This window comes from Drosophila mauritiana, chromosome X, assembly GCF_004382145.1.
Source record: "Drosophila mauritiana strain mau12 chromosome X, ASM438214v1, whole genome shotgun sequence".
Taxonomy (NCBI): domain Eukaryota; kingdom Metazoa; phylum Arthropoda; class Insecta; order Diptera; family Drosophilidae; genus Drosophila; species Drosophila mauritiana.
In genome coordinates this window covers 12,594,644-12,608,099 of record NC_046672.1, presented here as the reverse complement: position 1 = coordinate 12,608,099, position 13,456 = coordinate 12,594,644, and the positions used below count along the sequence as shown (strand labels likewise).

Below are 13,456 nucleotides of genomic sequence, written 5' to 3'. Positions count from 1 at the left end.
AAGTGAAATCGGATAGGCCATTAGGCCTTTCCACGCTCAATACAAGTTGTGTTCTAATATATAATATTTCTCAACACCCCGAGCCGATTCGTGTCGCAAATTATTAATAAAATACTTGAGCGTAGCTGGTAGTGAAATAATAGATGCAGATATTTTCCACACCGAATAATAATAATAAATGCATGTACATTTCCATATAGTTGTCTGGTTGGACAGACAAAGCTTGCAATCGATATAATGTGGGAATTTTTATAAGGCGCACATAAGTATTTCTATATCTGTATCTCTGACTGTATCCGGTGTCTGTGTGCGTGTGGCTCTGTCGTTGTGTGGGTGCCAACAATGAGCGGCGCCCGTTGTATGCAATGCAAAAATAAACCAAAGCGCCAAAGGGCAATCCACCCAAAACGCTCGCACACACACGTACACACACTGAAACAAACACACACGACACACACACAGACAATGTACGTGTAAATGTATCCGAGTGCGAAATGTGGCTTAGAGCAGGACCTATTTTTAGCTGCCAAGATACGCCCAAGATACGAAAGATACGAAGAATTTGTTTCTCTTTTAAAAGGAAAAGCCCGTGTGGCAAGGCGAGAGGAGGCGAGTGGAAAAGGCAAGACCGAGTGACTGGTCACTCACCCAGTATTGGGTGTAAACCACCCATTTCCACCCCAACAAAAAACAAAAGAAAACCCAACTGAGCACTTAGAACAGCGACCCACTTGGCTGCTCAAGTGCCAGCGGAACATATTTTTTGTAACCTACATTTTTGGCAAATGAAAGTTGCCGGGTGTTGTTGCATCTCTTGCAGCGAGCTCCTTTCATTTTACTTTCCCAGAAATACATACCCTATTACCAGTATAAGCATAACCCACAAGGATATGCATTACATAAGCCGAATAATATATCAGCATGGTAGTTTAGTATTTCAAATCCATCTTTTTTCGATTCTAGTATAGGATATAGCATATTCGCTACTCTATCATCATTATAATGCAGCTCTATTTGCCTTTTTTTAAGTGTCTCATTTCACTTCTTGTGTTACAAAAATAGAAGCTGAAATGAATTAAGATGCATTGTCACTGCAAGCTTATTTCAATGGCAAACTTTGCCATTAAGCGTCGCACTTAGTCGATCTCCACTGTAGCAGTAACTTTTGAAGGAACTAAGACAAAGACACATACATACATATATAGCGCACACAAAAAAACACAACAACCTGAAAAGCGAAACGAAAACTTTAATAAATTATTTTTCCAGGCAACAAAGACTAACAGGTAAAGGGCGGGCAGGTAAAGGGGGGGGAGTGGGCGTGGCAGCAACGGTAGACTGCAAGTTGAAGTCAACAATATGGGGAGAAAACGAGGACAAAAGGACGACAGAAAGTCAGATAGTCGAGGCATCAAGTATACGCACGGTTGCCCCATTGCAAAATTGCTGCCACAAGCGCAACTATGACAATCGCATTTTTATTTTTCTGCCGTTGTTGATGTTAAATATGTTTGCCATAAACCGCATTATGTGCCAGACAAAAACAAAAAAGCAACACAGAAATATGAAAAAACAAAAAAACAAAACCATGGCCACGCAAACAAACACAAACAACAAACATGGGGGCGCCCATTGTCATCGTCCTCGTCATCGGTGGCCAACTCACCTGCGCCCCACCTGTGTGCACTATTTCTATGATTTTTATGATTGTCCTGGCCGCGTAACGGTATTGCACCGGCCGAAGGACACTTGCAAGGAAATAGCCGCAGTCCACGAAAAGCTAGCCAATTGATGAGGACGAATTATCCTTTTGGGCGTAATTAAGTTTGTTGTTACATTTTATTTTTGATTTCTAAATATTTGCATATTTTTAGCATGTTCATAAAAGCTTTTGTGACGAAATCGTAATTTTTCGTAATAAAACCAGCAGAGTGAATAATTTCTTTTGTGGTCATCGAATCCTATTAAAATCATAAACCTTTATTGGTTTTTACAAAAAATTTGAGTTTTTTTCCCCATTTGGGATTTAAATCGAAAAGCTGCGACTAATAATTGTAAGTGTGTGTGTGGGAATGCAAAAGCCTTTGGCATTTTCAGCTTTGGCAAAAATCCTTTTTAAATATATGAATCGATTGCAGAATGTTTGAATTTCGAACTACGGGTCAGCGTTTATACCCTTTCCGTTGCCCAACACCCTATCCATTTTTATAGCTTTCCAACGATCCATATTGCGCTGTTGCGTATTTTACAATTCAATGGGGACGCCCATTTGCATAGGCGGGTTTTGGCCAGCAGCACAGCTGCGGTCGCAAAAATAGCACTGCCCTGACCAACAATAACGAATAATATCAATATCAATATGCTTATCTATACACTTGCCATATAATTGCGAACTTCAGTTAATATGTTGATATGTCTTCATAAAAACTATCTAAATTTATTGTAAATATCAAAAGCCAAAATCTGGATTTTCATTTGAAGTTTTCACTAGGCTTTGGTTCGATTGGTTTTTAGGGTAATTGTTGAGTTTTAGTACTTGCCGCTGCTGTACATAAGTGCTTGTTAGGGGCATGTGCTGGTGTGTGTGTGTGATTTGGCGTGTGTGTGTGTGCGTGCGAGGACCTAAAAGCCGTTTGCAGGACATGACAGTCAAGCCGTTAAGCGGCTTTCGCCCCAACTGCAAACAGGCGAACAAAAACTGAGCATTAAGGCAGCGGCAAGAGCGTAAATTTAAATTATTGAACCGAAGCCGCCGAAAAGCGACTGGCGGCTTGTCCTCCTTTATTTTTCCTTGTTTTCTTTTTCGCTGCCCCCATTTTCCCGCGGGGGCGGGGGGCAGGTTGGGGGCGTGACCGAACACTTTGACTAATTTCCATTGGCTGCACTTTTCATCTGACGCTGCAGTTGATTTCCTTGGTGTATTTTTGTCCGCTGAAAAGTTTGCCAACAAGCAGAAAATGCATCACCCTTGAGAGTGGGCGGCTATCGGGGGGGTGGGGCGGGTTGTGTTGCAGGCAGGGCGGTTTGAGTGGGTTGTTAGTTGTGTGCGTCTGTTTGTTGACAATGAATTTAGATAAACTTGCGAAATTCGAAACGCAAACAGCATTTGCATTTGCATAAATTTATAGCACCCCCTGCGCCCACGTTTTGTCTCCCAGAGAGATTTTCTTTTCACACCATATCCGTCCATACATATAGACTCTATATATATATATGCATATATATATATATATATATGTATATCGCATAGCCCTCGCTCTTTCTCAATTTGGTTCCCCGGCCCCTTTCACTCGCACTTAATGCCAAAGTAAACGCAATGGCGGCGAAAGTTGTGCAACAACTTTTACGACCAGAGACCCCAAAGTCTCACCTCTTTGGCCACCCAACCCCATCATCGGATGGGGCAGCACCCCCTTTGGCAACTTTAGTGCAAAGAGCTGATTAAAGTTTGCGCTGCTTTCGCATTTCGAAGAGCTTCAATTGAACGCTGTTGAAATTCCTTGAGGGTCTGCGTCGCCCGTCGCCCAGTCATCTTCATTTGCAGGCAACGAGTTTGCAGCTCCAAAAGGACAGGCAGCTCCAGAATGCAGGGTTGCGACTGCGAGTTACCCTATCAATCAGAAGAAAAGTATTAGATGTTATACAATGATAAACGAACTATTATCTGTTCAAAAAGTATCTATAAGTATAGTATCTATAGTATAGTTTCTATAAGTATAATATCTATAAGTATAGTATCTATAAGTATAATATCTATAAGTATAGTATCTATAAGTATAATATCTATCGATAAGTATATTATCTATATAAGTAAAGAAAATCGCAATGCATCTGTCTTCGATAAGCAAATGATATTGTTGCACACTTGCACATCCCATTTCAGTAGTAGGTGTTTGTAACTCCCTTGCGAATACAGCTTTTTAAAGTCTTTCGCATATACAATACGCCTTTCCGCTTTACAAGCATACAGGGTATTCAAAGGGAGTTGAGTGTGGCAAGAGAATGGGTCCTCCAGTTGGGGTAGATCCTGCCACTAGTAATTGCAAGGGCTTCGCAGCAGACAAATTAAGTTGGCACAAGGCGGTGGGCGAAAGAGTTCGAGGTGCGACAGGACCAAGCGATAAAGGTTATAGACGGTGGATCGGATTAAATAGGTGGAAAAAGGGGGGAAATGCAGGGCAGCTTTAAGCCGCCTTACCTGTCTAACCTCGAACGGATAAGTTTAAATGTTAAATTGCCAAGACTAATTGCCCGCATCAAGATAAATGGTTAGATCGATGATGCTCGAGGGCCAGATGATGCGGTGCATCCTTCCGAGGGATAGAAAACGGGATACTGCTCACAAATCCAAGGGGGAAAACCGAAAGCTGTATAATTAGCCTGACGGAGGGAAATAATGAGGCTATTAAGTAAGAATGCAACTTTTTAGTGGCCACAAAAAGTTGGGGTTGTAAAACAATTAAATAGCTTTACGTTTACTTCTAACTTCACGAATCAAAGTGAATGCAAAGATAAGAGATGCATTAAATCATATTTATACTATTACCATTTAATTCAATTATGTTTTTCAGATGTATGCCATAACGCGCCAGGCGAATTTGCTGAGTCGCCTGGGCGACCTGGAGTGTCTGATCCTGTTGGTGTCCTGCATTTGCCACGACCTCGACCATCCTGGCTACAATAATATCTACCAGATCAATGCCCGCACCGAGCTGGCTCTCAGGTGCGTAAATCCGCGTCGGATTTGCAAATATATACACACTGTATGCATATACATATATATCTCATTGACATTGCGATATCATTTGCAGATACAATGACATCTCACCGCTGGAGAACCACCATTGTTCGATAGCGTTCCGCCTGCTGGAGCATCCCGAATGCAATATATTCAAGAACTTTAGCCGCGACACCTTCAAGTGAGTTTCAGCTCGATTTAAGGTCCTATTTGCCGGGGATTCGGCTCGGTGGCTTTGGGTCAATTAATTGCCGAGCATCCACTTTATGCGCGGCACGTACCGAATGGCATTGCATTAAACGCTCGCCCCATTGCCGTGGTAATTAACAGCTACCAGCTGCACTGCATCCAATCACCTACCGCCCACCGCCCACCGCCCATCCACCTCCCATCTTCAATCGCCCAACGCCCAGCGCCACCCCACTTGACCTCCATCGCCCACCCATTGTCCTGACCCAACCTGAAATCCATGCCAAGGCACGACTGCGAAATCCATTGATTTAATATTTAAGGAGCGAAAAACTGAGCAATTCTGTGGCGCAAGCAAAAATGCTGAACGAATAATACCCCTTGCTTATTATTTCTTAACTAGGGCAACAAAAAAAAAGGTAGTTTTTAGTTATAGGTGAGATTTGGTTTGGCTAAATACACAGCCAATTTTGCATTTTATTAGTTATATTATTTTTCGGAAACTGCTTTTTTAACTTTGAAAAATCTATATACCCTATTGCAGTTGATTCTCTGGGTATAAAAATAAGAATCGCGAAACGCAAAGAAAGTTGCAACAGAAGAAGAGCGAAGTTTTCTACCAAATGTCCATGCTGCTATTGTTGTTTTTCATTGGTTTTTCCTGGGTTTCCCTGGGTTTCCCACAGTTTTCCACGGTTTTCCGCTTACAATATGCAGCCGGACTGGAATGGAATGAAGATTAAGCTGTAATTGGCCCGTACACGACATAATCCCAGTGTTCAGCTCGCTTATAACTTAACTTAATTCGAGAAAACGCGCCAATCGAGTGCAATTGAAAATCCATCGAACGAACAATTGCCATTGAGCAATCGATTTATCGAGTAATTAAAATAAATCTCCGACGGTTTCGTTTGCTTAAATTGTCAGTTGAAATTTATTTATGTGTACGTGAATAGCACAGTTAAGAACATCTTGAAACAACTTTAAAGCCTTTTTAGATTTTAAGAAATTAACAAAAGATATTGTTTCTATACTTTAAAGACTTTCCTCGTACCACATTAATATTTGAATTAAGCTACGCTAACGTATTTTCCAATCGCTTCTTTTATAAAATACAACTTAAACAGTTTCGATTAACTAATGAAAATGGCGAGGAAGAGCGCAAAGTTTGCTTTCCGCAGATTATACGTTTATATAATAAAGCTATTTGATGGCTTAGCGAAGCATTTTCCGCGCTTAACTGACCCCCGCAACAACTGGCTTTTCGCATTTTAAACTCACTACCCATCGCTGCTTTTGCCGCATTTTCCTGCTCGCACCCCACTCCATGGTTTTTCTTGCAATTTCATTTATTCTGCGTAATTCTTTTTTTTTCGCCGCATTCATTGCATGCATTTTATATTGGAAAATATTCCACAAACACTAATTAAGTGGATTAGCCGGCGAAATGCTTTTCCTCGACTTTGACTTGCGTGGGCGATGTGCATGGAAAGTGTGGGAAAAATCGCGAGCAATAAGGATAGTGGGTATTGCGAAATGAAAATGAAAAACGCGAGGCTGGGACATCAACTTGATCATCATCATCACCAATGACAGGAATCATTATGAACAAGAAACGCAATCAAGGGAAAGTCGCGCCCTTGACAACATAACCGCCCCCCTGCCACACACACCCACACACACACCCACATTATCCGCCCACTTTCCCCCATTTTCCTTGGCAAGTTTGTGTGCATAAACTATTGGATACTTTTGGGAGTTTTTGATGGCAAAACTTGTCGGCAAATGCACACAATATGCCAGCCATCATCAGGCGAGTGGTTGGTTAAAGCGGGCGGAAAATGCGTGGGCGGAAAAGCGGGTGCAAAGTGGGCGGGAAAGCGGGTGAAAAGCGGTTGGGGAATCGATGTGGCCTTTGCCAACCGTACGTAGACAGTTGTCGTTGCGATTAGTAGGCATGATTATTACCAGAGAATTGGTTGGCATGTGCATAAATTTAGGTATTGTTCCTGGAAATATCCAACTAAATAAGCAAATATTGTTATTCCATTTGACTCAGTAATAACAAGCCAGACCGATGGGAATTAACTTGGAAATTGTGCAATTCGAGTAACAAGTAACTTGAGTTTGGAAAATGCCATTCAACAATGGCATGGTCTACAGTCGCCTATTGGGGAAATACAATATTATAGTTAGTTAGAGGTAATAAGGATTACTTAAAAACGCTTAAAGCACAACAATTTCGATAGAACAGCCATTGTTACTTGGCCAATTAAAAAAGGTTTTCACAACGCTTATGCTACGACTAAGGAATAGTTTAATTTAATCCGTGGAAAGCTACTTACAATTCGAGTATCATATTTGCTTGAAACTGAAAAGTAACAAGTTCCGAATAAATCATTTACCAAACTTGCATACCGACAGGCATGGTATTAAAATTAAGTTAATTTGATTAAACAACTGCATTGATCACTACTTAATTGCATCACTGCAATAAGTTAATTAAGCAGCAAAAGTAAATTGTATTTACATTCATAAACATTCATTTATTTCAAAGCAATAATGGCAAATATTTGACCACCGGCCAAATTCGCCGTATTTTGAATTATGGTATATTTTTTTACCTTACATTTTGTTGCATATGGTTGGGCTGATTCTTTATTTATATGACCTTCCAAGTGGGCGGTGCAGGTGTTGTAGGCGTGGCATTTTACAAAAAATAACCAACTCTGCTACGCATGCTGCATTTTATTTGATTTTGATTGTGGCCAAACTGCAATTTCACAACAAAAAAATAGCAACACTTGTTTGTAAATGTAAAACGTTGGCCGAAAAGTCGATGATGCCAAAAATAAGACAAATAACGATAGAAATAATTAAATTTATTAAATTTACCAGCGGCTATAGAAGTTGGTAAGAAAGTTAAAGTTAGCCAGCCTCTTCTTTTGATATTAGAAAAATGTTTAAACATTAAACATAAAATTTTACCAATATCTTCTAAACCATACCATAGATAGTAAAAATTCTATATTCCTATAAAAAGTGAAAATGTTTTATTGTTTCTAGTTACTTTCTGGCTACAGTCTAATTTATTTCTGCGATTAGTTGCTGTGATTAGTTTAGAACATTAGTTTTAACATAAATGCCATTACCAAATGTGGCACTTGTCGACGGGATTCATGTGGCTGGTTGCCTTGCACTGGAACGTGTCCCCGAATTCCGGCATATTGCCCAGGACATTATTGACCCGCTCGGCGTGGGCGGCATGTTGGCTCAAGCCCGCCGTACTGGCCACTGTGCCACACCAATTCTGGGCAAAGGCCACGAAGAAGGTACGCAAATTTGTAGCTCCACTCCGATGGCGATATGTGTCGAGGGCCAGGCGAAGGCCCTCGGTATCCGCGATGTTCTCGTTGACGGTTAGCGTGGCATTACTGTACCGTACGCCCAAATAGCAAGCGGCTCTCAGCCCGAAACGGATAATCGCCCTGGCCGACCACTGGCCATTGGCCAACTGGCCGGAGGCATCGTAATTAAGGCCATCCAAGTCGAAGGCGTGCACCATTTCGTGGGCCAGAATGTAGCCCAATCCGGCGGTTAGTTTGGCCATCGTGTCCGTCTCCTTGGAGCACTGCTGCTGGATAAGGGGCGTGGCCATCAGGCCGAGCGGCAACTCAATCCGATTCAACTTGAGGCGATAGTAGGCATTCACGGACAGCGGATCCGCTGGCACCGAGGTCACCGGCTCACCGAATACCTGTCGGTATTCCAATTTGGCTTGGCTAAGTGACAGCTGCAATAGGTTCTCATCACAATTGCCGCCCAGTTGGGGCGTGCCAGGACCACCACCACTGATGGGATCCTGTAGACGTGGCGTTAGCAATCGCATGGCCCTCAGTTTATCACGAGCCAAGTTTCGTGTGACCAAATCCTCGTGGAAGACCTCCGTTTCATTCAGTACCAACTCAAATTGCTGCTTCAGATCGCGAAAGAGCACGGCTATCTGCTGTATGGCGGTGTCATAGACATCCTGATATGATTCGCCCAATACCAATTGCATTTGCAGACGACCCAGTTGTCCGGGCATTAGTTTCCTCAACTGTTCCAGGCAATGATCCCGCTGGCTGCCCAGTTTTTCGTCATCATGTAGTCGCAATTCGAAATAAGCGGGTAACTGAAGGAGCAGCCAAGTGGACAGGACCATGGGATCCGAAGTGTGCTCCGCCAGCAATCGCTGCAGACCCTGTAGATAGTCCAAGTCCGCCACCAGTAACAGCGTCGTTGAATCCCAATCGATACCCTCTAGGATCGTCTCGAAGTATCTTTTCAGCTCCAGTCCCGGCAGCTGCGACTCTAAGTCCTTCAGGCTCTGGGGCTTTCGCAGCACCAACGTCTGTTCCATATCGTTGGGCAATAGCTTCTGCAGACTCTTCTCGAATGCAACCAATTTCTCGGCCAGCAGAGCAGCTCTACGCACCCGCAAGCCCAATTCCAAGAGCAAAATCTTCAAGTAGCGCTGGTACAGGAACTCGTTCAGTTCATCATCGCGGCCCAGTAGATCGAACTTGGGTGGCAGTATGTAGAAGATCCTCTGTTCCGCCGACTGCCAGTTGTCCTTGACCAAGAGTCGCCACAGACCCTGAGCTCCGTACGTACGCAGGGCGGCATTGGCCAGTACCCAATCGAAGGATCCTCCGGTATGGTTGGCCAGCACTGGGAAGTTGGCACCACTTCGTGACAGGGCATCGGTGTAGGTTCTAATCGACTGGCCACTCAACAAGCAGCACCTGTATAAAGTGCGCAACTGGGCGGTTGAAGAGGTGTTGGAACTGGCGCTGTCGGTGGATGAGGATTCCTCTAGAGCCCGAATGAGCTGGAGCTTCATATTTGCCACCCACTTGGATCGCATATCGTGGGCACCGAGAATTCGCTGCGAAGTGCTCGAATACCAATTGCCGCAGGCATGCTGATGAAAATTCTGACACGGCTCCACCTCCGCATCCATGTCGTTCTCCAATTGCTGCTGGCAATCCTGGGCTGTCGCCAGCTTCAGCAGCATTACGCCAAGGATCACTCCCAGCCAGGTGATCGATGATGGTGGTGGTGATGGCTTCATTGCAGCAGCTAACTTCCACTTACAGCGACGTTTGTTTACTGACTTCCTCTCCCTCGCGAGTCCAAGTTCTAATCCGTACCCAAGTCCGGGGTGCTGATAAGCCACCGATAACCGCGCCGCCTGACATTCAACGTGAGTCCGCCGATGTCAGCGGGAACGAGGGTCGATCGAAAGGTTTTCCCCCAAACAGAATTCGCTGGAAAACATACGTATTTAATGCTACAAAATTCCAATGAATATTAATAATTATATGGCTTGGCTGTTACCCATTAAACGAGTTCCAAAACCAATGCCAACTTGAATTTCCACTCAATGAAAGCGTAAATCGTGTGTAGTAAATCAGCTGGTCACAAGGCCAAATCATCATCAAGATGAAACCGGAGATAATGCTGCCCGAATTCGCTCCCGATTCTCCAAAGTCACTGGGCCTAGCATTTACCGTTGAATCCGGAGCACACGCGTAATCAATTAATCATCTTCCATCGACCCCCCTACCCACCACCCTCCCTTCCTCCCGCGATGTCGCTCGATTTCAGGCACTTTGCCATGCAAAACCAAATTAGCCGGCCACCTTCAATGATTTGCCCTTACCCAACAAACAAGCACGCGTACACTGAGAGAAATATGTACAGAAAAATTTACAAAATGGGATATATATGGTATGAAAAGAGGGATTAATGGATTATTAATAGGCATATTAGTATAAATAATTTAAATTTTTTTATATTATTCATTAGATTTAAAAACTAACAGTTTGGATTCTTAAGACTCAAACTTTTTCTGTGAGTTTCGATTGTGGAACAAAGGCCGCTGCGATTGGGATTTTAATAATATTGAGAGTCAAGTTTACGCTGCCTGAGAAGCAGATAAAACTGCACGGAAATGAATGAAAGGGAAAAGCGCGCACAGAGAAAAGGAGATGGACAGATTAGCTTTTCGATCGATTACTGTTCGATTGTAAGTGAGTGACATTCAGGAGCTTAAATAAAATCGATTAATGTCACAGGTAGAGCTAAAAATCGAAAGGTACTTCATTAACAGTCAATCCATTTAAATCAAACTAAAACATAAGTTTTCGCTTAACTTAAAGTGAAAAATGCTCGTATTAGATAGGCAATATATATGACGAGATTTAGAAAGAATAAGCTTCTTTTTTTATATTTTATCAACAGTTTAAATTCAATTCGTTAACCCTTTTAGAAGATTTAAATGTAGTCTAAACGAGTGCCTGTAAAGTACTTACTTCATCTTACTTGCAAAACTCATCGAGATGGCGGGCTTATCTTTTCGTTTAAGGCAACATTTAGTTAGTCCCAAAAGCCCAATGCAATTTGGCTAGAAAATGCATTTGGAAATTGCAGAGGGACAGGTGGCTTGGAAAATGGGTTCTTGCATTTCATCTGCTCCTTCGCCCCTTTTCGCCTAATTGGGATTTCCCGATTTGCTGCTTAGTAAGTAAACTATCTGCACCAAGCTGCGTTTGCTTGGGGATCAACTTCTGACCGCACAACGCCGGTTTTGTGGCACAAAATCGAGAAATAAAAATTCAATTAAAATTCAACAAACAAACTGATGAAGGATGTGCCAAGCTTAAATGTGGGCGTAAGATATGAGAGGGCGGGGCCGGGCGGTATACTTGAAACCAGCTGCTTCACTTGAACCAAAAATAAATCATCAAAGAAAACGCAAGCGGAGGCGGAGGCGAAAAGTAGGAGCAACACTGAAAAAAATCCAATTAAATTCAAATCAATGTGCATTAGTTTACTAATGAGAGATTTTAGATAATAATAATTAATAATTTATTAATTGCAAAGAGAAGCGTTCGCTTCTTTTCTAAATACATAATTTTGTTCTAAACAATGCCTACATTTTCTGCCAGTGTATGTTAGACGAGAAAAAGGATCTGCTGGCGGCAGATTCGGCACTCGACGCTTTGCAAATTAGTTTCGAGTTGAGTTTTGGTTGGCGCTAGGCGCATTTCATGCAATTATTTAGTCATAATTAGCGCATAATAGTTGCCGGTTTTCGTCGGCGCAAAAACTTTGCTCATCTGGCAGTCCTCTCGCCAAATTCCATTCCCCATTTTCCATTTTCTGTGCGGCACAATTCATCATCATCATCATCATCGTAGCGGAAAGCGAAAGGAGTTGCCCGCTGCTCCTTTGGCAGGATAATGCCGGCAATGGATAATAATCACTGCACTTGCCACTTTAATTGAAGCATATCTGTTTCCAACTCCAATTCGTTTCGTTTCGATACTCCGACTATTTGGCATTGCCATTAATTAAATCCTGATTTGAGTGGCACAAACTCATGCGTAAGTTTATTAATTAAGTGACAGACATTACAAGGTGCATTGCATTCCGGGCATGCTCCATGTTCTGTTGGCAATAATGATGACGATTCGGGATTTGCAATCGTAAAATGAGAGGAAAAATCCAAGTATACTGTTTCCACAAGGGCGACCTCAAGATGATTCTTTATCCCATTGTGTTAACTCAAAAACGAAACCGAGGAAAGGAATAATTTTGCAGTAGTACCTAGAATCAAGGATAAGTAGCTTCTTTTTGGGTTTTAATATAAACCAATTAGGCAGCAGAGTGAATAATGTCTGTTAAGCTGGAAAATTGCTTGTGCAACTGTGGATAGTTCGTGGTTAAACTGAATAGGTGACAAAACAAGCTTGGTAATAGTGAAGGTTAAACATTTTTAAAGTCCATTCTTTCAGAAATGGTTAGAGGGGGTTGCGGGGCCACCTGAAGCCATCAAACTGTCAGAAATTGTTTAGTTATTGATGGAGATGCAATTTTCCGTTCAACTTTCAGCGTAATTCCCACGGCAAAATGTTGCGTTAATCCGACTGATGTTGCCATCGATGGGAAAATAATAAAAAATATATATAAAAATATATATGTACGTATGTTTATTGTATAAATAAAGTCGTGACAGACGGCGGATGAAATGCGTTGCTCTATTTGCCGTTTAAATGCGGCAGTTGCAAGCGCTGAATTTTCCACCACGAGTTTGGGAGTTGACGCGCAGCCAATGCAGCTTGACACGAAAAATTCAATTTTCACTCGCTTTTCCTTTTCTTTAGCTGCTGCACCCGACACTCTTGTCTTGGCTGCCTCGATTTCAAATGAAACGAAATGCAATTTGATATTTAACGCGCGCTGCATTTGTCAGTCTCTCCTCGGCCTGTTTTCCGTATTTCTGTACTCCAGTTTTTATGTTTTTCCTGTTTTTCCGTGGCGAAAGCACTTCATTGGCCTTGTTTTCTCGTAAACATTTTCCGGTGACCACCACACTAGAGCCACGTTTAGGAAAAGCCAATGGAAAGCGCAATCTCGGCTTCACCTTAAGTTTAAGTTTCCAATTTAACCAATTTTCAGCCAAAACAAAAGGCAAAAACT

The 13,456-nt window shown here is 42.4% G+C and overlaps 2 protein-coding genes across 2 annotated transcripts in view; one reads left to right on the top strand and one right to left on the bottom strand.

The window, feature by feature from the left end:
* The window catches only part of LOC117148314 (high affinity cGMP-specific 3',5'-cyclic phosphodiesterase 9A), a 110,036-nt gene that overhangs the window by 85,022 nt on the left and 11,558 nt on the right, over positions 1-13,456 (top strand). Inside the window, exons 6-7 of the mRNA XM_033315643.1 lie at positions 4,572-4,723; positions 4,812-4,919. Of these exons, the coding sequence (XP_033171534.1) occupies positions 4,572-4,723; positions 4,812-4,919 (260 nt within the window). The remainder of the gene's footprint in view (positions 1-4,571; positions 4,724-4,811; positions 4,920-13,456) is intronic.
* Positions 7,964-10,089, bottom strand: LOC117148315 (endothelin-converting enzyme 1). Its single transcript, XM_033315644.1, has one exon. The coding sequence runs from the start codon at positions 10,041-10,043 to the stop codon at positions 8,076-8,078; it is 1,968 nt and encodes a 655-aa protein (XP_033171535.1). The 5' UTR covers positions 10,044-10,089; the 3' UTR covers positions 7,964-8,075.